Below are 23533 nucleotides of genomic sequence, written 5' to 3' on the forward strand. Positions count from 1 at the left end.
TATGCGGACAATTTGCTGCTTTATATCATGGACCCAATGGGGGGGAATGACCAAAATCATGGAGGTATGAGGAGAATTTGGGCGATTGTCAGGCTACAAGTTAAATATGGGAAAAAACGAGATGTTCGTGATTCAGGCACGGTGGCAGGAAAGGAGGCTGAAGGAACTTCCTTTTAAAGTGGTTGGGAAGAGTTTTAGGTATCTGGGGATTCAAGTGGCCAAGGATTGGGGGCAGCTTCACTAGTTAAATTTGGGCAAAGCAGTGGATCAAATGAGAAGGGATTTTTGTAGATGGGACATGCTCCCACTAACTTTGGCGGGGAGGGTTCAGATGGTGAAGATGACTGTCCTTCCGAGATTGCTTTTCGTTTTTCAGTGTCTCCCGATTTTTGTCCCAAAGGCTTTTTCAGAAGTATGAATGTGGCGCTATGGCGATATGGAGGTTTATATGTGCGGGTAAAACCCTGAGAGTAAAGAGGACACTCCTGGAACGGACTGGCGGGGAAGGGGGATTGGCTCTCCCGAGCTTTGATTACTATTACTGGGTTGCCAACATATCGATGGTCAGGAAGTGGATAGTGGGGGAGGGTCGGTCTGGGAGCAGATGGAGGCAGCATCCTGCAGAGGTACGAGTCTGGAGGCTTTACTGACGGCGCCCCTGCCGTTCTCGCCGGCTCGGTACTCTACAAGTCCTTTGGTGGTGGCAGCCCTGAGGGTGTGGGGGCAATGGAGGCAGCATATGAGACTGGAGGGGGCGTCAGTGTGATCACCGAACTGTGACAATCACCGGTTTGTCCCCGGGGGGCTGGAAGGGGGCTTTAAGGTATGGCAGTGGGCAGGGATTGAGAGGTTTGGGGATCTATTCATCCAGGAGGGCTTTCCGACCTTGGAGACATTAGAGAAGGAGTTTGATTTGCCGGGTGGGAACGGGTTTCGGTATCTTCAAGTGCGGGACTTTGTATGGAGACAGGTCCCAAGCTTTCCTCGCCTTCCCCTGAGGGGACTGCAGGATAAAGTGCTGTCAAAAACAGGGGTTGGAGGTGGGAAGGTTTCGGACATATACAGGGAATTATTAGAGTGGGCATGGACCCCTATCAGAGAGATGAAAAGGAAGTGGGAATAGGAGCTAGGAGGGTAGCTGGACACTGAACTGTGGGAAAAAGCCTTGAAAAGGGTAAATGCATCCTCGTCCTGTGCTAGACTTAGCTTGATTCAGTTCAAGGTAGTCCACAGGGCCCACATGACGGTAGCTCAGATGAGTCGGTTCTTCAAGAAGGTGGAGGACAGATGTGGGCGGTGTGGGGGTAGCCCGGCCAACCATGTTCATGTTTTGGGCATGTCTGAAACTGAGGGAATTCTGGCAGGGATTTGCAGATGTTATGTTGGAAATCCTGGAAGGTAGGGTAATTCCGAGTCCAGAATTAGCAATATTTGGGGTGTCAGAAGATCCGTGGGCAAAAGGGGGGAGGGAGGCCAATATCCTGGCCTTCTCCTCCCTGGTGGCCGGAGACGGATCTTGCTGAAATGGAGGGACTTGGAGCCCCCGCAGTCAGGAGTGTGGGTCACCGATATGGTAGAGTTTCTCAGTCTGGAGAAAATCAAGTTCGCTCTAAGAAGATCAATACAGGGATTCGCCCGGAGTTGGCGGTCGTTCATCGATTTCTTTAACAAAAACTGAACGTCAGCAATAAGGGGGAAAGGGAAAAAGGGGGGTGAGGAAGATAGGAGGCATGGTAATATTAAATAAGGACAGGGAATTTAGTATACGGGTAACTGGGGATAGGGCGGGAGAAGTGGGGTACGTGGTTTATTGTTTGTTGTTATTTTAGGAGGTATTTTGTGCGTCAACCCGCGCAGTTGTTTTAGAAGTGTCAATATGTTAAATTGTGAAAATTATAAATGCTTCAATAAAATATTTTCTAAAAACAAAAAATAACCTTGAATATTCAGCTTCCAGTCTTTGAAGCCCTGTAAACATGACTATGTAATGACACTTTATCTCTTTCAAATCTTCTACCTTGTTGTGAATGCTGCATTCATTCAGAGAAAGTGCCCTTAAATTTGTCTTTTTAACATTTTTCCACCTTCTGATCGTATTTTCTGCTTTCCTTTGCTATGTCTGCCTTCCAATTTCACTTAATACTTTCCTAATGCCTGATACCAGTTTCGCTTCCCTCCAGTCTGAGCTTCCTCTCAGGTTCCCAACCCTTTGCAAATCTGATTTAGACTCTCCCCAGCAGCACTGGCAAATTCTCCTGCAAGGATGTTAGCATGGCACTTTTGGCAGTCTAGGGTCCGACGGTGTCCACAAAATTAAAAGTGGCACAACATATTTACAACCAACAGTTATAATGGAAATTGATAGAAGGTAATAGCACTCAGACAAATTGAGTATTCAATTCCTCAGTACTTCTGAGGCATTGCTACATTTCAGAAGTTCTAGGTACTGTTCTATCAAAGTCGCTAACTCTGCGTTTCAGATGTTGAATCTACTGTTTCTCAACCCTTTTGCATCTTCCTTAAAGAACTGCCAAATAGTAGAAAAATACATTTCAGAAGAGATGGTGGAAGAATGAGCTCCAATCAACCAAAAAAAGTAAGTAAAATCAGCTAGTTTTTTTGTGGAATGATGCTTACTGCAACCCGCATTGGAAATAATTGTAGAATTTCCCAAATTACTTAATAAGTAAATGCACTGCTCAATTTGACATGGAGTGATACTTCCAAGGAGGTCACAAGTCCAACTTCTGGTCCTAGCTACATAGCCAGAGCCACAGAACCAAATTTATAGTTGACTTGAAGTCCTGGCCAAAGGGACAAAATGTTGGCCACGGTTCCTACTTTTGATTGTTATTCAATGATCCTTTCAGAATGCAAGTATGAATGTCAGTTGAAGGTAGGATTTAGCTTTGCTAGAATTCCTTGTCTACATGTAATAACCTCAACAAGGTCCAAGGGGATACCCCGATTGATCTGGCCATGGGACTCATGGAATATGAGTTTCCCCGCTAGTGGGCAGAGGCCGACCCAGCTGGGGCTCACAAGAACTCAGTATGAAGTCCGGCCCGGACACGGACCGGCATGTTAATTGTCCCAATGGGACTTGATGCACTATCAATTACGACGAGACGAGAGTAGAGTGTAATCGAGGCTTTATTACGCAGAGATGTGTAGCCTCCCACAGCTGCTGCCGAAATGGCTGCAGCTGGGAGAGCCCACGCATTTATACTCCGCCTACTGGGCAGAGCCAGCAGGCAGGGATCTACCCCCATACCTGCAGTACAGGGGCCTTACCATAATACCCCTCCAATGCGGTATATACAATACAACAGTGGTGACTACCACATTCACCCCCTGTTAAAAAAGAGTCCAGCGGGGGGGGGTGGAAAACTATTTACATTCAGGTGTTTAACATTTTAAGGAAAAGTTTACAAATTTAGATGATCGGGTGCCTTGATCCGTTGTTGCGTGCGCCGCAATTCTGGTGGCGATTTCGGCGTCGGTTCGGTGGTCGGTGACTCCGGGAGCGTGTCAACCTCATCTTCATCCCCGGGTGGGATCAAGGGGAGGACGGATCGTCCTGGAGCGGGGGCTGTGGTGGGATGCGCTGGGGGGACGGAGGGTGGCGCCGGGGTGGGGGGGGGGACCCAGCTGGTGCCAGGTCCCTGAGGGAGACTGTATCTTGGCGGTCGTCGGGGTATGCTACGTAGGCGTACTGCGGGTTCGCGTGAAGTAGCTGTACCCTCTCAACCAACGTGTCCGCCTTGTGTAGCTGCACGTGCTTGCGGAGGAGGACGGGTCCTGGAGAAGCCAGCCACGTTGGGAGCGAAACCCCGGAGGTGGACTTCCTGGGGGAGGCAAAGAGACGTTCATGGGGAGTTTCGTTAGTCGCAGTGCAAAGGAGCGACCAAATGGAATGAAGGGCGTCGGGGAGGACCTCCTGCCAGCAGGTGGCTGGGAGATTTTCTGGTTAATGGGGTGTACCATGAGGGAGCAGCGCCTTACTGTATCGGGGTGGATGAAGCTCTCAGTGCTCCCGGAGTCCAGAAGGCAGGATATCTTGTGCCCGTCTACCTTCACTGTCGTCGACGCGGTCGCGAGGTTGTGCGGTCGGGACTGGTCGATCGTGATGGAGGCCAGACGTGGCTGGTCGGCGGCGGTTGCAGGCGATCAGCGGCCCGTTGAGGGGGCCGACGAGCAGGGGTCCTGAGGCGGGTAAGATGGCGGCGCCCACGGGCCACACGTGTCCTGAGGCAGGCAAGATGGCGGCGCCCACGGGTCGCACATGGGGGGTGCAGGGACAATAGCGGCGATCGAACGGACCTGGCACACAGCAGCGAAATGTCCTTTCTTCCCGCAGGCCTTGCAGAGCGCGCTCCACGCCGGGCAGCGCTGCCGGGGGTGTTTTGTCTGTCCGCAGAAGTAGCACTTGGGTCCCCCGGTGTCGGTTGGCTGCTGCGCGGGCAAGGCCTGGAATTGGCTGGGGGCGGTCGCTGATGGGGTCCACGATGAGGTGTTCGCTGGCGGGGTCCACGATGCCCAGGAGGGGTGGGCCGTATGGTCAGGAGCATACGCCTGTACATTGCGTGAGGCGGCTGTGAGCGAGATTGCTAGTTTCTTGGTCGCCATGAGGTCGAGGGTAATCCCTTCTAAGAGGCGCTGGCTGATGTAGGCCGACCCTATGCCCGTAACGAATGCGTCTCTAACTAGCAGGTCAGAATGTTCAACGGCCGAAACGGCTGGCAATCACAGTCTCTCACCAGGGCGTGCAGAGCACGCCAGAAATCTTCCACAGACTCACCGGGAAGTTGATGCTGCATGGACAGTAGGTGCCTGGCGTAGATTTTGTTGGTCTGCTGAGTGTAGTTCTCCTTCAGTCGCGCCATGGCCTCAAAGTAGGTCGGCGCGTCCCAGATGATTGGAAAGATATCGGAGCTCAGCCGCGTGTCCAGGATCTGGAGCTTCAGTGCCTCTGAGGGTGGTTCTGTCGCAGATCCGACGTATGCTTCAAAGCAAGCTAGCCAATGTGCGAAGGCCGACTTGGTGTTGTCTGCTTGAGGGTGCAGCTACAGGCGATCAGGCTCGATGCGGAGATCCATCGTTGTAAAATCTCTGCATAATAAATTGATGCACAATCAATTACGACGAGACGAGAGTAGAGTGTAATCGAGGTTTTATTATGCAGAGATGTGTAGCCTCCCGCAGCTGCTGCCGAAATGGCTGCAGCTCGAAGAGCCCACTCATTTATACTCCACACGGAAAAAGGGGTTCAAGAATTCAAAGGTTCCATAGACTCCAGTTTCCATAGTGTTATTCGACCCACATACTGGACTTCGAGTGGCATCCCAGGGCAATGCTTGAATGGTCAGGTCACCACTGAAACCACGACCAAGAATACAACAGCGCGTCCAGGCTCAACATTCAGGGACCGCCACGAACCAGTGAGACACCGCCCCCTGAGGATGAGGGGGAGTTTTGCCAACATTTCTAGGCCTGTGGGCATAGAACACATGGCAACCAATGCCGCCAGAATTGGCAGAGAACGCACCACCCTGGACAGATGATGAGGTTGCCTCGAGCCAGGGTCTTGCACATGGCCCCATGTGAGGAGGACAACATGATTGAACTGTATCACCGCCCCAAAAGTGGTGCCAATTTGAGTTAAACTACAGATAAATGGACATCTCCTTGTGATGGAGATTGACTCAGGGGCAGCCGTCTCCATCATCGGTCAGCAGACCTTCTGCCGGTTTAGCACAGGAACCTTGCCATTGAACATGTACGACATCGATAGCGATGTATACTGGGGAACCATTGCATAGGATTGGAACCACCGTGATACCAGTGACCCATGGGCAAAACGTCAGTCAGGCTACCTTTGAAAGTGGTGCAAGGGCCAGAGCCCACCCTGTTTGGTTAGGATTGGCTGTGAATACTCCGCTTCGATTGACGGCAGATTTTCTGGATAGGCACCAGAAACCTGTATGAGATACTTGGAAAGTATCCAGAGGAATTCCAGGAGGGTCTAGGCAAGATAAAAGGCCTGCATTTACATGGACCTAGAGGCCCAGCCTAGATACTTCAGGGCACGACCTGTCCCCTAGGCCTTGCTCACAAAGGTGGATATTAAGTTCTAGTGCTTGTACGCCCTGTGAAATTTGCGGAATAGACCGTATCAGTGGTCCAAGTGATGAAGCTGGACATGTCAGTTCGCCTCTGCGGGGATTATAAATTGGCTGTAAACAGGGTATCCCTCCTGGACTGTTATTCTATGCCGCACGTGGAGAACTTGTACGTGAAACTGACTGGGTGATGCTCATGCATCAAGCTGGATATGAGCCACACATACCTGCAGTTAGAACTGTACACTGCACCGTGGAAGTATGTGACTATAAATACCCACAGGGTGCTGTTCAAATACACTCGCCTTCCCTTTGGGGTCTCTTCTGCCTGCGCTATTTTTCAAAGGGCGATGGAAGGCATCCTCCAGGGACTACCCAAAGTGGCGCTTTTTTTAGACGATGTGGTCACTGAAAAAGAACACATGGACAATCAGTGGAGGTCCTCAGACGATTTTCCCACGTGCACCTACCAAGCAAAGACTATGACATACTTGGGTGAGAGAGTGGATAAGGATGGCTTGCACCCTGTGGAGGATAAAGTTCAGGCTATTATAGGGGCCCTGACTCCACAAAATGGCATAGAATTGAGATCATTTCTGGGATTCGCAAATTATTACACGAAGATTGTTTCAAACTTGGCCACCTGCTGGCACCTGTTCATGTCTTGTTGAAAAAGAATCAGAAATGGGCTTGGGGAGCTCTACAAGAGGAGACATTCATTCACAGGAGTGAAGAGGCAGCTGTCATCTTCCCAGCTGCTGACCCACTGTGATTCAGCCCAGCCACTCGTTCTCACCTGTGATGCCTCTCCATATGGCATCAGGCAATGCTTTCACATATATGGGATGATGACACAGAGTGCCCCACTGCATTCGCTTCCAGAACCTTGGTAGATCCGGAACGCCGCTATGCCAGAATGAAAAAGAAGACTTGATTATGATATGCAGCGTAACAAAATTCCATCAATATGTCTATGGGCAGCACCTTTTTATTATCACTGATCACAATCCACTGCAGGGTCTTTTAAAGGAGAACAAGGGGACTCCCACCCCCAGTAGCCTCGGCCCGGATTCAGCACTGTGCTCTACTGCTGGCTGCGTATGAATGCACTTTTCCTTATCACCCTCAACTATCTTCCACTGCCTGTGAACTCCTCTCTCCACCAGAGGCGGGCAAAGTCATGTCGACTTTAAACTTCATGGACACTCTGTCAGTAAGAGCCGCACAGATACGCGCATGGATGCAGAGAGATCCCTCATTGATGAAGCTTCACCACATTTTACTGCATGGTGGATTACCATGGGGTAGCCCTGGCAGCCCTACAGCTCTAGGTCTTGAAACAGCACGAACTGAGCGTCGAAGACGGCATCCTTCTGTGGGGTGCTCATGTGGTCATCCTGCAGCCAGGCCAGGAATTGATCCTACAGGATCTACATAGTGGTCACCCAGAGGCTTTAAAGATGAAGATGTTGGCGTGGAATTATGTCTGCTGGTCATGTATCAATGATGGCATTGAACGGGTCGTGAAAAGATGTCCGCGTGTCAAGAACACCAAAAACTCCTTCCTTTGGCCTCCCCAAACCCCTCTGAATTGCCAGGTTCCACTGGGTAAGGTTACATGTGTTGTTCGCTGTACCTTTTATGGGTTCCATGTTTATATACCCCGTGGATGCCCGTTCCAAGTGACTAGACGTACATAGGATGACTTCCACCACATTAAAAGCCACTGTTGAAAAACTATGGTGCTTGTTTAGCACCCACGAGATTCCAGAGGTGCTGGTCACTGATAATAGGACCCCGTTCATGAATGAGTTCTCCACATTCATACACACGAATGGGATAAGCCACATATGGGCCACCCTGTACCATCCGTCATCCAATGGCCTGGCCAAACGGGCGGTACAAACATTCAAGCGGGGCATGCGGAAGCAAACCATGGGCTCCCTGGACACTCAACTGGTGAGATTTCTCTTTCACTCTCGGACCAGGCCACATGTCATGATAGGGGTAGCACCGGCAGAGCTGATGATGGGCTGGCACCTCCGAACTTGTTTAAGTCTGATTTTCTCAAGTTTGGGCAGAAAAGCCGAGCTGCAGCAAAACATGCAATGAAAGTAACACGCTCACAGGATGCCAGGAAAGACATTTTCGACCAGGGGATGCTGTTTGTGTCTGGTACTTCGGATATGGCACTCTTTGGCTCCCGGGGGTTGTGTTGGAGAAAACAGGGCCTGTATCTTAAAAGGGCAAGATCCAAGGGAAGGACTTGCACAAACACATCGATCATTAAGATGATCACCTCACGGGGATGGCCAGATGGCACTGCCAGGCTGGTAGGGGACTGCTGGGGTGCAAGGCTAACAGTGCCAAGGTGCCCAGGTGGCATCTTGGCCACGCTGGGAATCGGGCGAGGGGATGCCCTGCTCTTATGAGTTGGGGTTTGGGGGACTCAAGGGCTCCCTCATTGGTAAGTTGGGATGTTAGGGGAGGGGTTCAAGGGCCACGGTGGGGTTCAGAGATCGGGGTGCCAAGAGCAAGGCTCATCAATGCAGGAAATGGGACTAAGTGCGGCCTTCGGGCTGGTGTTCCTCGCCGAGTTCCAGAAATGAAGGAGAGTCCCATTTAATAACAGGGTCATTCTCAGCACTGACAGCACTGGGAAACACCCGGCTCAATGTGCCTGACATGGGACTCTGTTACATTTTTGTAAAATCGCATCCAATATTGTTTTTTTTTAAAATATGTTTATTGAAAATTTTTCATTTCAACAAAATAATATAAAACAATTAATTCAAGTTACAATGACAAAGGACACGACAGACAATCAAAGCGCAAATTAACTTAACCCCCAAAACTAAACTAAACAACTGATGGTGACTAGCTATTTAAAAAAGGAAATGAATGGCTGCCATCTGATGTAAAACCCTTCTATTGACCCCCTACTGGTGTACTTCATCTTCTCCAAAGGTAAGAACGACATGAGGTGGCCCAACCAAGCTGAGGTGCCGGGCTGAGAAGGAAACCTCCACCCAAACAGAACTTGTCTCCGGGCTATTAACGGGCCCAACAGGGCTTCCAATCCCAGGGATGACCCTCTCATCACTGGGATAGACAACCCATCCAAAGAAAATCGATCATGGGTGGCCGAACTGTCTGATGGGGACTCCAATCTATACACATCCTGATAAAATGTTTCAAAAGCCTCATTGACCTGAGGTGAAGTGGGTACCAAGCTGCCACTTGAGCCCCGTACCTACACTATCTCCCAGGAGGCCGGGAGACTAAAAGAGCGTGAGAGGAGCCAAGAATTTAAAAGAGCGCGAGAGGAGCAAAGAGTCTAAAAGAGTGCGAAAGGAGCCAGGAGTTTAAAAAGGGCGTGAGAGAAGCCAGGAATTTAAAAGAGCGTGAGAAAAGCCAGGAGTCTAAAAAAGCGCGCGATGTGATGTGAGTTTAAAAAGAGCACAAAAGGAGGCAAGAGTCTAAAAGAGAGCGAGAGGAGCCAGGAGTTTAAAGAGCGAGAGGAGCCCAGAGTTTATAGAGAACGCAAGAGGAGCCAGGAATGAAAAAAAGCGCAAGAGGAGCCAGGAGTTTAAAAAGGGCGAGAGAGGAGCCAGGAGTTTGAAAGGAGTGCAAGAGGAGCCAGGAGTTTAAAAGAGTTTAAATATGTTGCTAACTTTTGGTTGGCTCTTAATTCGTAATTTGCTCTGTTTGCTTAACCTTTGCTCTAGAGTCGCCAGGTATCTTTATGATACCGCCACGAGGTTCAAGTTCAAGTACTGATCAATAACTCAACACACAAATTAGTAAGATTCAAATCAAAACACATTTATTATATACAGTAAGTCACTACTTATGCATAAACTGTACTTTCTAGACTATTCCTATCACTAAAAGGCCTATACTTAGCTTCGGAATTGGCCCACCAGGTCAGGGGAACAAATGGCCTTTTGTTCAGGTCCTGAGTCTGCAGGATTCAAAAGCTGGTATGGACTTGTAGCTAGGAGCGCCTATCTCGTAGCGAGCGTTGACTGGAGACTTACTTGGTTGGTGCGGCAGCTGGGCAGTTCGCTCTCAGGGGTTGATTCGTGTTGTTGAGTGACCCTGCCAAGTTTAAAAGAGAGCGAGAGGAGCCCAGAGTTTAAAGAGAATGCAAGAGGAGCCAGGAAGTGAAAAAGAGAGCAAGAGTTTAAAAGAACGCGAGAGGTGCCAGAAGTTTAAAAGAGCGCGAGAGGAACCATGGGTCTGAAAGAGCACGTGAGGCGACAGGAGCTCAAAAAGAGCGCGAGAGGAAACAGGAGCTTAAAAAGAGCGCGAGAGGAGCCAGGAGTTTAAAAGAGCGCGACAGGAGCCAGAAGTTTAAATGAGCACGAGAGGTGCCAGGAATTTAAGAGAGCACGAGAGGAACCGGGAGTTTAATAGAACGCGAGAGGAGACAGGAGTTTAAAAGAGCGCAAGAGGAGACAGGAGTCTAAAAGAGAGTGAGAGGGGCCAGAAGTCTAATAAGAGCACGAGAGGAGCCAGGAGTCTAATAAGAGCACGAGAGGAGCCAGGAGTTTAAAGAGCGAGAGGAGCCCGGTGTTTAAAGAGAACTCAAGAGGAACCAGGAATGAAAAAGAGCGCAAGAGGAGCCAGGAGTTTAAAAAGGGCGAGAGAGGAGCCAGGAGTTTGAAAAGAGCGCAAGGAGGAGCCAGGAGTTTAAAAGAGCGCGAAAGGAGCCAGGAGTTTAAAAGAGAGCGAGAGGAGCCCAGAGTTTAAAGAGAACGCAAGAGGAGCCAGGAAGTGAAAAAGGGAGCAAGAGTTTAAAAGAACACGAGAGGGGCCAGAAGTTTAAAAGAGCGCGAGTGGAACCATGGGTCTGAAAAAGTACGAGAGGAGACAGGAGCTTAAAAAGGGTGCAAGAGGAGACAGGAGCTTTAAAGGAGTGCGAGAGGAGCCAGGAGTTTAAAAGGAGCACGAGAGGAGACAGGAATTTAAATAGCGCGAGGGGAGCCAGGAATTTAAAAGTACGCTACAGGAGCCAGGAATTTAAATGAGCACGAGAGGTGCCAGGAATTTAAGAGAGCGTGAGAGGAACTGGGAGTGGAATAGAACATGAGAGGAGCAAGGAGTTTAAAAGACCACGAGAGGAGTCAGGAGTTTTAAAAGAGCGGGAGAGGAGACAGGAATTTAAAAGAGCACGCGAGGAGCCAGGAGTTAAAAGAGCACAAGAGGAGATGAGTTTAAAAGAGCACGAGAGGAGACAGGAGTCTAAAAGAGCACGAGAGGAGCCAGGAGTCTAAAAGAGCACAAGAGGAGCTGGGAGGTTTAAGGAGGGCAGAGCATTGTAGCAGTGAGTATCGGGGATTCCACTGAAGTTGAAAAAACTGACATCATAGGAAAGCTATAACCTGATTGGCTGATAGGGAATCTATGCTACATTAAAAAAAACACTGCAAAATTAATGAATTAACTAAGTACAGATGGCTGGGCAGGTGATGTGCTGTAGCTGCATGATGTGGGAATGGCAGATCCCATTGCGATCTGCAGTGACCACATCTGCAGTAAGTGTTTGTTGCTCAAGGAATTTCGGCTCAGAATTGATGAGCTGGAGTCCGAGCTTCAGACACTGGCACATCTGGGTGGGGGAGATTTACCTAGATACTTTGTTTCAGGAGGCGGAGACACCCCGTAGATTAAGGAACTCAAATTTGGGAAGTGGTCAGGGACAGCAGGCTGTGACTGCGAGCGAGGCAGGCAAAGGCTTCTGAATTCAGGAATGGAGGAGCCTCAGCCCTTGAACTTGTCCAACCGGTATGAGGTTCTTGCTCCCTGTGTGGAGGAGGAAAAGGACTGATGGGAGGTTGAGTTAATTGACCACTGCACCATGGTACAGGAGACTATTCAAGTGGGGGGAGCAAAAAGACAAGTGGTAGTTGTTGGGGATTTTATAATTAGGGGAATAGCATCCTTTTCAAGCAGGACCAAGAATCCCACATAGTATGCTGCCCGGTGCCAGAGTGAGGGACATCTCTAACCGGCTTGAAAGGATATTGGAGAGGGAGGGGAAGGATCCAGTTGTTGTGGTCCACATTGGGACAAGCAACAGAGGCAAGACTAGGAAAGAGGTCCTGTTTGGGGAATATCAGGATCAAAATTAAAGAACAGGGGCGCGATTCTCCGACCCCCCACTGGGTCAGAGAATCGCCAGGGGCCGGCGTGAATCCCGCCCCCGCCGTGTCCCGAATTCTCCACCACCGGAGATTAGGCGGGGGTGGGAATCGCGCTGTGCCAGTCGGCGAAATCGCGCCGGTTGGCGGGCCCACCCCCGGCGATTCTCCGGTCCGCGATGGGCCGAAGTCCCGCCGCTGTCAACCTACGCCAGCCGGCATGGATTGAACCACCTTTCGAATGGCGGGACAAGGTGGCGCGGGCGGGCTCCGGGGTCCTGGGGGGGTTGTGGGGCGATCTGGCCCCAGGGGGTGCCCCCACGGTGGCCTGGCCCGCGATCGGGGCCCACCGATCCGCGGGCGGGCCTGTGCCGTGGGGGCACTCTTTTCCTTGGTCTTCACTATGGCAGAGGCAGAAGAGACCCCCTCCACTGCGCATGCGCGGGGATGCCGCGCATGCGTCACACGGCAAAGTCATTTCCGCGCCAGCTGGCGGGGCGGAAATCAGTCCAAACCCTCAAGGTGAGGGCTCGGCCCCTCAAGATGCGGAGAATTCCGCACCTTTGGGGCGGCGCGATGCCGGACTGATTCGCGACGTTTTTGGTGCCAGTCGGCGGACATCACGCCGATTGCAGAGAATCCCGCCCCATGTCCTCAAGGTTAATAATCTTGAATACCAACCGGGTCACATGCAAATTGGCATTGGGATGAGAAAATTAGTGAATTAAACACATGGCTAAAGGAGTGGTGCAGGAAAGATGGGTTCTATTTCATGGGGCACTGGCATCAGTATTGGGACAGGAGGGATCTGTACCATTGGGACAGTCTCCACCTGAACCGATCTGGGACTAATGTTCTAGCGAATAGGATACATAGGTTGGTCACAAGGACTTTAAACTAGCAAATGGGGAGGGGGTGGAGGGAAGGGTAAAGCTATAAGAAGTATAATGATTAATAGGAACCAAAGCAGCAGGTCAGCATGTGAGGAAAAGGGAGAGATTATTCGGATGAACAGGCAGGGCCAGTCTAACGACTATGGAGGGGAAAGGAAACGTAAAATATCAAAGTGTGGGAGTGAAAGTTGGGGATGAGGCTGAGATATCAAAGATTAATAAAGGAGGTCAGAATGCGTGAAAAGTGTAGTGCACAAGAAAATCCTGCAAGAGAAAGACAAATCAGTAGGACATATACGCAGTATTCGGAATAAGGTCAATGAGCTGACAGCACAAATGGAGACAAATGGATATGATTTAGTGGGGGTTACTTAAATAAGGTTGCAGGAGGACTGGGACTAGGATTGAATGTCCTTGAATACTCAATATTCCGAAAGGATAGACAGGATGGAATAGGAGGTGGAGTTGCTTTATTGGTTAAAGATGGTACCAAGACTGTATAAAGAAATCTTATATTGGGACTAAGACCAAAATATTGAATCGATCTGGGTGGATATAAAAGAACAAGGGAAAAAACGCCTTGCTAGGAGTAATTTACAGGCCCCCAAGTAGTATAAACCAAGAAATAATGAGGGCTTCTGAGAAGGGCACAACAGTGATCATGAGTGATTTTAATATGCATATTGACTGGATTAGCCTCGAGGGTAGCTTCGAGGGGGATTTCATAGAGTGCATGAGGGATTGTTTCTTAGAGCAATATGTTTTGAAGCCAACCAGGGACAGGTTATTTTAGATTAGTATTATGTAATGAAGAAGATTTGATAAATAGTCTTGTCATTAAGGATTCTCTTGGAAGGATGCTAAACTTTCAAATTCAGATTGAGCAAGAGAAGACAGAGTGCCATATTAGAGTTTTAGCGCTGGGCACAGGTAATTATACAGGCCTGAGGAAAGAGTTGGCCAAGTAGTCTGGGCACAGATGGTTGAGGATAGGACAGTTGAGGAACAATGACAGATGTTCAGGGAGATATTAAATACCACTCAATTAAAGTACATTCCTGACAGGAAGAGGAATTCTAAAAGGGAGAAAAATGTTCCATGGCTAAACAAGGATGGTATAAAGACAAAAACTAGGACATACCATACTGCAAAAGCTACTGGTAAACTGGGGGATTGGGAAAGGTGCTAGGGGCAAAGTTTAGAGGAGATGTGCATCAGAACTTTTTTAGTGGGAGCCTGGAACCCACTGCCGGAGGACGTGGTGGAAGCAGAAACGATAGCGGCGTTTAAGGGGCATCTTGACAAATACCTGAACAGGATGGGAATAGAGGGATATGGAAGTGTAGAAGGTTTTAGGTTAGACGGGCAGCATAGTTGGCACAGGCTAGGAGGGGCGAAGGGCTTATTCCTGTGCTGTACTTTTCTTGGTTCTTTGTTCTTCAAGGCACCTGTTGTCTCAGCTGAGAGGTGACTGCCTTCTCCCCGTGTTCATAAAATACACCCCTCGAATGTTGCAGCCAGCCTACCGCCTCATTCGTTGATAATAATTCAAATTGAGTCTGCAGCTTTATCCTCCCTGCCAACAACTCTGAGGTTGGGGCAAGTGAGTACCAATGGTTCACCGTAAGGATGGAGTCCACCAATCTCTGCTGCTCCGCCCTCGTAATCTTTTCCAAGTGCGCTTTGTAGGAAATTATCTCCCCGATAACCACCTTAAGAGATTCTGACAGTGTAGACGGTAGAATAGATTCACTTTTATTAAATTTAATATATTCTCCAATGGCGGTGGACATGCATTTACAAAATCTCTTGTCCGCTAATAGTGCCGTATCCAATCTCCATGGTGGACACTGGAAGGGACCTGACTCGAGTACCACATCAACAAAATGTGGGGCATGGTCTGAAAACATAATCGCTGAGTAACCCTCCACCAAAGGGAGGTGAGACCTATCCACCACAAAAAATTCGATACGCAAGTATACCCAAGTGCACATGGGAGAAAAAGGAAAACTCTGTCTGTATCACCCAGGTGCAACAAACACCACGGATCTGCCATCTGCTCCATGAAAACCAACAACACCCTGGCCACCCCTGATGGAGTCAGAGATTTGGGCCTGGACCGATCCATCCTAGGATCCAGAACACAATTTAAGTCACTCCCCAAAATAAGCTGATGCATATCCAAATCAGGGTTGGAAGCCAGCAGATTGTTAATAAAATCCATTTGGTCCCAGTTTAGGGCAATCATGAACCAGTACCACCGAGGTGCCCGCCAAAGATCCACAGACAATAACATGCCTACCATTGGGGTCAACCAAGATCTTCGTGGCAGAAAATTGAACCCTGTTATTCATTAAAATTGTCGCACCCCAGGCACTATCATCAAAGCTCGAATGAAAAACTTGTCCCACCCACCCCTTCTGCAACTTTGTCTGGTTTCTGACCCGCAAATGATCCTCTTGTAGAGACACCACATTGGCATTTAAACTTTAAAAAAAACATTTCAATTAAGGGGCAATTTAGCGTGGCCAATCCACCTACCCTGCACACCTTTGGATGTGGGGTGAGACCCACGCAGACACGGGAAGCACGTGCAAACTCCACACAGACAGTGATCCAGGGGGGCATTTAAACTTTTAAGGTGAGCAAATACCTCTACCTTTTCACTGGGCCATTCAACCCTGACATTCCAGGTGACCAAACGAATTGGGGGACTCCCAATCACCTCGATCCGGAGTCAGCCATTTCTCCCAAAAGGGATTATCCAACAGCTACATAGCAAGTACAGCAACCAGGCCCATCAAAGATGGCCGCTAAACCCACTGAGAAGATTAAACAAAGACAAATCTGCAGTCACCGTCAGCAAACCAGCCCCCCCCCCCCCCCCCCCACCTCCACCCCTCTTCCCCACCCTCTGAAACAATTACACCCAAATACGCATATGGAAAATAATAAGGAAACATAAACCACTAAAAGTCTAATTGTAACAAACCTAACCCCAAATAAAAATACTAAGCTGCAGTCAGCCCCTCAGCACTGCTCCCATTAGCTAACACTTCGGCTAGCTGGGCTGCTCCTGTCCAGAGTGAAGAAAAATGCTTACAGAACAAAGATACAGGGTGCGATCTAACGGAAATGATTTTGAGTGTCATTTGTGGCGTTTGTTTTTATAAATTTAGAGTACTCAATTATGTTAATTCCAATTAAGGGGCAATTTAGCGTGGCCAATCCACCTAATGAGCACATCTTTGGATTGTGGGGGCAAAACCCACGCAGACATGGGGAGAATGTGCAAACTCCATGTGGTAATCACCACGGTTGTATATATTAGGAGGTGTGTGGTAAAGCCCTGTACTACAGGTACGGGGGTAGTCCCTGCCTGCTGGCTCCGCCCAGTAGGCGGAGTATAAATATGTGTGCTCCCTATACTGCAGCCATTTCGCCAGCTGCTGTAGGAGGCCACATCTTAGAGTAATAAAGCCTCAGTTGTATTCAACTCTCGTCTCTATGCAATTGATCGTGCATCAATTTATTACTCTAAGATTTTCAGAAGACGGACCTCCGTATCAAGCCGGATCGCTTGCAGCTGGATCCGCAATCAAGCGACGCCAAAAAGGACTATCAACACTGGCTAGCTTGATTCGAAGCTTACCCAGGTCTGCACCAGACCCAATCCCGGAAGCTCAGAAGATCCAGATACTCTACTCGCGGCTGAGCTCCAACGTCTTTCTTCTTATCCAGGACGCGCTGAACTACGCCAAAGCCATGGCGCTACTGAAAGAGAATTACGCCCAGCAGATGAACACACTCTTCGCCAGACACGTACTCTCCACTCGCAGTCAACTCCCTGGTGAGTCTGTAGAAGATTTCTGGCGTGCTTTAATTCCTCTGGTCAGAGACTGTGGCTGTCAGGCCGTCCCGGCCACAGAACATTCGAACCTCCTCATGCGGGACGCCTTCGTTACGGGGACAGGGTCAGACCTCATACGCCAGCGACGTTTAAAGGGGGCCACACTCGACCTCGCAGCAACAAAAAAACTGGCGCTATCGATGACGGTTGCCTCACGCAATATTCAGGCCTACACCCCAGCCACGTGGCCCACCCCTCCTACACATCGTAGATGTCGCAGATGGCTGCCCCACCGGGAGCCTCACCCAGTCAATACGCCTGTGCCACGCGCCAGCCAGCCAACCCCGGGGGCCCCCGATGTTACTTCTGCGGGCAACAGAAACACCCCCGCCAATGCTGCCCGGCCCGCACCGCCCTTTGCAAGGCCTGCGGCAAGAAGGGAGACTTCGCTGCGGTGTGCCAGGCCCGCTCAGTTGGCGCTATTGCCCCGACCCCCCTCGCGTACGGATAATGTGGACTGCCATCTTCACCTCCCCGGACCACGCGCGGCCAGTGGACGACGCCAGCTTCTCCCCCTCAGACAACGGGCGGCCCGTGGGCGCCGCTATCTTTTTCAACCCCCGCCACATGCGGCCTGTGGGCGCCACCATCTTGTCCACCCCAAGATCATCAGGCGCCGCCATCTTGTCTTCCCCACAGCACACGGGCACCACCATTGTTCCAGGACACGTGCCCCCGGGCACCCCATCGTTCGACACCAGCGACGACCAGCCACGACTCGCCTCGGTCACGATCGACCAGTCTCGCCCGCACAATCTAGCCACCGCCTCGACAAGCGTGAAGATCGATGGGCACGAGACCTCTTGCCTGCTGTACTCCAGGAGCATCGAAAGCTTCATCCATCCAGATACGGTAAGGCGCTGCTCCCTTGCGGTACACCCCGCCAATCAAAGAATCTCCCTGGCCTCCGGATCCCACTCTGTGGCGATCCGGGGGTACTGTATAGTCACACTCATGGTCCAGGGCATCGAATTCAGCGGCTTCCGCCTCTACGTCCTCCCCAACCTCTGCGCTGCCCTGCTACTCGGCCTGGACTTCCAGTGTAATCACCAGAGCCTAACCTTGAAATTCGGCGGGCCCCTACCACCCCTTAGTGTGTGCGGCCTTGCGGCCCTAAAAGGTCGACCCACCTTCCCGATTCGCAAACCTAACCCCGGATTGCAATCCCGTCGCCACCAGAGGTCCAGTGGCTGCTTCGGGAAGGCATCATCGAGGCCAGCAACAGCCCCTGGAGAGCCCAAGTGTTAGTAGTTAAAACTGGGGAGAAACACAGAATGGTCGTGGACTACAGCCAGACCATCATTAGGTACACGCAGCTTGATGCGTGCCCCCTCCCACGCATATCTGATATGGTCAATCAGATTGCACAGTTCCGGGTCTTCTCAACTGTAGACCTCAAATCCGCCGACCACCAGTTCCCCATCCGTAAGGTGGACCGCCCATACACTGCCTCCGAGGCAGATGGCCGCCTCTACCATTTTCTCAGGGTTCCCTTCGGCGTCACCAACGAGGTCTTGGTCTTCCAAAGGGAGATGGACCGAATGGTTGACCGGTACGGGTTGCGGGCCACCTTCCCATACCTAGACAATGTCACAATCTGCGGCCACGATCAGCAGGACCACGATGCCAACCTTGCCAAATTTCTCCACACCGCCACTCTCCTGAACCTCACCTATAACAAGGAAAAGTGCGTATTCAGCACGAACCGCTTAGCCTATGTGGTCCAGAACGGAGTTCTGGGGTCCGATCCCGACCGCATGCACCCCATCATGGAGCTCCCCCTTCCCCACTGCCCCAAGGCCCTCAAATGCTGCCTGGGGTTCTTTCCATATGACGCCCAGTGGATCCCAAACTACGGACAAGGCCCGCCCACTCATCCAGTCCACCCTTTTCCCCCTGACGGCCAAGGCTCAACATGCCTTCAACCGCATCACAAGGCCGCGATGCACGCAGTAGACAGGACGCTGCCCTTTGAAGTGGAGAGCGACGCATCAGACATCGCCCTAGCCGCCATGCTCAATCAGGCAGGCCCGTGGCATTCTTTTCCTGCACCCTTCCTGCCTCCGAAATTCGGTACTCCTCCGTCGAAAAAGAGGCCCAAGCCATCATTGAAGCTGTACGGCATTGGAGGCATTACCTGGTCGGCAGGAGATTTACTCTCCTCACTGACCAACGGTCGGTAGCCTTCATGTTCAATAACACACAGCGGGGTAAGATCAAAAATGATAAAATCTTGAGGTGGAGGATCGAGCTCTCCACCTACAACGACGAGATTTTGTATCGCCCCGGCAAGCTCAACGAGCCCCCAGATGCCCTATCCCGAGGTACATGTGCCAGCGCACAGGTGGCCCGACTCCGGACCCTGCACGATAACCTTTGCCACCCGGGAGTCACACGCTTGTACCATTTCATAAAGGCCCGCAATCTGCCCTACTCCGTCGAGGAAGTCAGGGCAATCACCAGGCACTGCCAGGTCTGTGCGGAGTGCAAACCGCACTTCTACCAGCCAAACCGCGCGCACCTGGTGAAAGCCTCCCGCCCCTTTGAACGCCTCAGCGTGGATTTCAAAGGGCCCCTCCCCTCCACCGACCGTAACACGTATTTCCTCAGTGTGGTCGATGAATACTCCAGATTCCCCTTCGCCATCCCATGCCCCGATATGACGTCTGCCACCGTCATCAAAGCCCTCAACACAATCTTCGCTCTATTTGGCTTCCCCGCCTACATCCACAGTGACAGGGGATCCTCATTCATGAGTGATGAGCTGCGTCAGTTCCTGCTCAGCAGGGGTATTGCCTCCAGCAGGGCGACCAGCTATAACCCCCGGGGAAACAGGCAGGTGGAGAGGGAGAACGGGACGGTCTGGAGGGCCGTCCAACTGGGCCTACGGTCCAGAAATCTCCCGGCCTCCCACTGGCAGGAGGTCCTCCCCGATGCACTGCACTCCATTCAGTCACTACTATGCACCGCCACTAACGACACGCCCTATGAACGTCTCTTTGCCTTCCCCAGGAAGTCTACATTCGGGGTGTCGCTCCCGACTTGGCTCGCAGCTCCAGGACCCGTACTCCTCCGTAGGCACGTCCGACTCCACAAGGCTGACCCGTTGGTTGAAAGGATGCAGTTACTCCACGCTAACCCCCAGTATACCTACGTAGCGTACCCCAACGGCCGCCAGGATATTGTCTCCCTCAGGGACCTGGCACCAGCAGGTTCCACACACACACACCCCTCCGGCCCGGCTCCACCCCCTCCTCTCCCGGCGCACCCAGCCGCAACCCCCCCAGGACCATCCATCCTCCCCCTGCCCACGCCCGAGGATGAAGAGGATTTTGGCACGCTCCCGGAGTCACCGAGGACCAGACCAATGCCGGAATCGCCGCCACAACTGCGTTGTCCCCAATGCCACATCAAGGCCCCGGACCGGCTAAATCTATAATTGGTTCGGGATTATCAAACCACCTTGTACTGGACTTCAGAAATAAATATTTTTTTTCGCTTCTGTGTATTAAACTTGCTCTGTATATAGTTCTCCACCACCCCCGCCGGACTCAATTTTAACAGGGGGTAAATATGGTAATCACCACTGTTGTATATATTAGGAGATGTGTGGTAAAGCCCTGTACTACAGGTACGGGGGTAGTTCCCTGCCTGCTGGCTCCACCCAATAGGCGGAGTATAAATATGTGTGCTCCCTATACTGCAGCCATTTCGCAGCAGCTGTAGGAGGCCACATCTTAGAGTAATAAAGCCTCAGTTGTATTCAACTCTCGGCTGTGCAATTGATCGTGCATCACTCCACAAGGACAGTGACCCAGGGCCGGGATTCAAACCCGTGTCCTCAGCGCCGTAGTCCCAGTGCTAACCACTGCACCACCGTGCTGCCCATTTGTGGCGGGTTTTGCTGGGACTTTCCCATTGGCTCTGTTGGCGGGTTCCCCACCGCTATCTAACCACACTTAGTCACTTTCTTGGGTCCTGGGGAGTTTCTCATCGGTTTAGCCCACACGTAGAATTGTTTTGATCTTAGGGGAACTAAACTCACTGGCCAGACAAGTTCTTCAGAGATCGGGCTGCCATTTTCAAAGTGAGCTTGCAAGTCAGAAAGATCTAGGTGTACAGGTCCACAGGTCACTGAAAGGGGCAACACAGGTGGAGAAGGTAGTCAAGAAGGCATACGGCATGCTTGCCTTCATTGGCCAGGGCATTGAGTATAAAAATTGGCAAGTCATGTTGCAGCTGTACAGAACCTTAGTTCGACCACACTTGGAGTAGAGTGTTCAATTCTGGTCGCCACACTACCAGAAGGATGTGGAGGCTTTAAAGAGGGTGCAGAAGTGATTTACCAGGATGTTGCCTGGTATGGAGGGCATTCGCTATGAGGACAGGTTGAATAAACTCGGTTTGTTCTCACTGGAACAAAGGAGGTTGAGAGGCGACCTGATAGAGGTTCACAAAATTATGAGGGGCATAGACAGAGACAGAGTGGATAGTCAGTGACTTTTTCCCAGGGAAGAAGGGTCAATTATTAGGGGGCATAGGTTTAAGGTGCGAGGGGCAAGGTTTAGAGGAGATGTACGAGGCAAGTTTTTAACACAGAGGGTAGTGGGTGCCTGGAACTTGCTACCGGAGGAGGTGGTGGAAGCAGGGACGATAGTGACATTTAAGGGGCATCTTGACAATTACATGAATAGGATGGGAATAGAGGGATACGGACCCCGGAAGTGTAGAAGAATTTAGTTTAGACGGGCAGCATAGTCGATGCCGGCTTGGAGAGCCGAAGGGCCTGTTCCCGTGCTGTACTTTTCTTTGTTCTTTGTCTCCCACAACCCCCCCCCCCCCACCCCCCACCCCGTCACCCCCCACCCCGTCACCCCCTCCCCCCCCCCTCCCAACCATGGGCAATGTCACTCCCATATGGGCATTACCCCACAGCCTTCAAGTGATGACACCCTGCTATCGTGTCGCTGAGAGCTCCCCATCTCAGATCTTCTCACACCCCCATTTTGGGTCTTCCCCTTCAAGGATCCTAACCCTTCACCCCTGCAACCTTCCAGAAGCCCCTTCATGCCCACGCTGTGCACCTAACCCTTCATGCCCCACTTCACCCTCCTTTCATGGGCATGGCCCCCTCAGGCCCTTGCCCTAACCCACTCTGGCACCCGGGTACACTGGTACTGCCACCGTGGAACCCTGTGATTGTCCCTGCCAGCTTTGCAGTGCCACCTGGACACTTTGGCAGTGCCAGGGTTGCAATGCAAAGGCGCAAGAGTGGCAGTGCCCAGGTGCTTGTGTTCGAGGGAAAGGGCCAGGGGGCCACTTTGAACTGTCCCTGACCACCCAGGGGCCTCCGGGGGCCTGTTCAATACTGGTCCATGCTTAACGGTCCTAGGTTGCCATTAGGTGCTGGGAAGCTGATAGATCCCGGGTGAGTATGCCTTAATAGGTTTAAAGTCTACTTCAACATGTGTGGCTTGGTCGCTACCATTGTGGATGGGATCTTGATCATGCCACCTCGCGAGGTCTTGGCAGATCGCACGAGGTGTACTGGCTGCTGGGAAGCTCACATGCGGCTTCTCCCGGCATCTACCGGTCACCGCTCCTGTTCGGATGGGACAATGCCGATATATCGTGCCCACAAATTAGAAAAAGACCTTAAAACATGGTACTCCAGCAGAGAGCTATGTATTATCACAACATTTAAAACAATTTGAACAAAAACCCACCTAAAACTAAATCCATTGTCCAAGCCCAACTTGCAAATCATTCAACCCCAACAAAAACAGAAAAATACAAACACGAAAAAGGAACCCCAACAATTTCACGTATTAATATGCCCATCCCCAACATCCAAAAACCTGAAAACCCTTAATCATCCCGCATCCAGCACATGCTTCTTTACAAATGAATCTATTTCCTCCAAGGCATCCCAAAGAATTTCCTGAAAAGCCACTCTTAGCTGCGCCGGGTACACCACCCCAAACCGGACTCCGCTTTTATGCAGGGTGGCTTTGGCTTCTTGAAAGCCACCCACTTCTTTGCCAGCTTTGCTCCCACATCCTGGTAAAATCTGGTGTCGTGGCCTTTCCATTTGTAGTCACGATGCTTCCTTGCCTATCTCAGGATCCGCTCTTTTTCTTGGAAGCTGTGAAACCTCACGATTACTTGCTGTGGTCCACTGGGACTAGATCTCTGTCAAAGTTTTCAGTGGGCTTTGTCCAGCTCGGGAAGAGACCCGAGTCTACACTCCCTCACCATCTTCCCAAACACCTCCGCCAAATACCCTGTGGGGGTTGGGTCTTCCATCCCTTCTGGCAGCACCACAATTCAGATATTTTGCTTCCTAGAATGATCCTCCAAATCATTCATTTTGGCCTTCAGCACTTCACTCTCATCAGCCATCAGAGACATCGCTGCCTCCACTGAGGCAATCTGGTCACTATGCTTCAAAAGAACCAACTC

General features: G+C 51.0%; 1 protein-coding gene across 2 annotated transcripts in view; it reads left to right on the top strand.

Annotated features, from left to right (window-relative positions):
* The window catches only part of asip1 (agouti signaling protein 1), a 93536-nt gene that overhangs the window by 57954 nt on the left and 12049 nt on the right, over positions 1–23533 (top strand). For both annotated transcript variants that reach the window (XM_072515292.1, XM_072515293.1), the window contains exon 3: positions 2526–2596. In XM_072515292.1, the coding sequence (XP_072371393.1) occupies positions 2526–2596 (71 nt within the window). The remainder of the gene's footprint in view (positions 1–2525; positions 2597–23533) is intronic.

The sequence above is a fragment of the Scyliorhinus torazame genome, chromosome 8 (assembly GCF_047496885.1).
Source record: "Scyliorhinus torazame isolate Kashiwa2021f chromosome 8, sScyTor2.1, whole genome shotgun sequence".
NCBI lineage: Eukaryota > Metazoa > Chordata > Chondrichthyes > Carcharhiniformes > Scyliorhinidae > Scyliorhinus > Scyliorhinus torazame.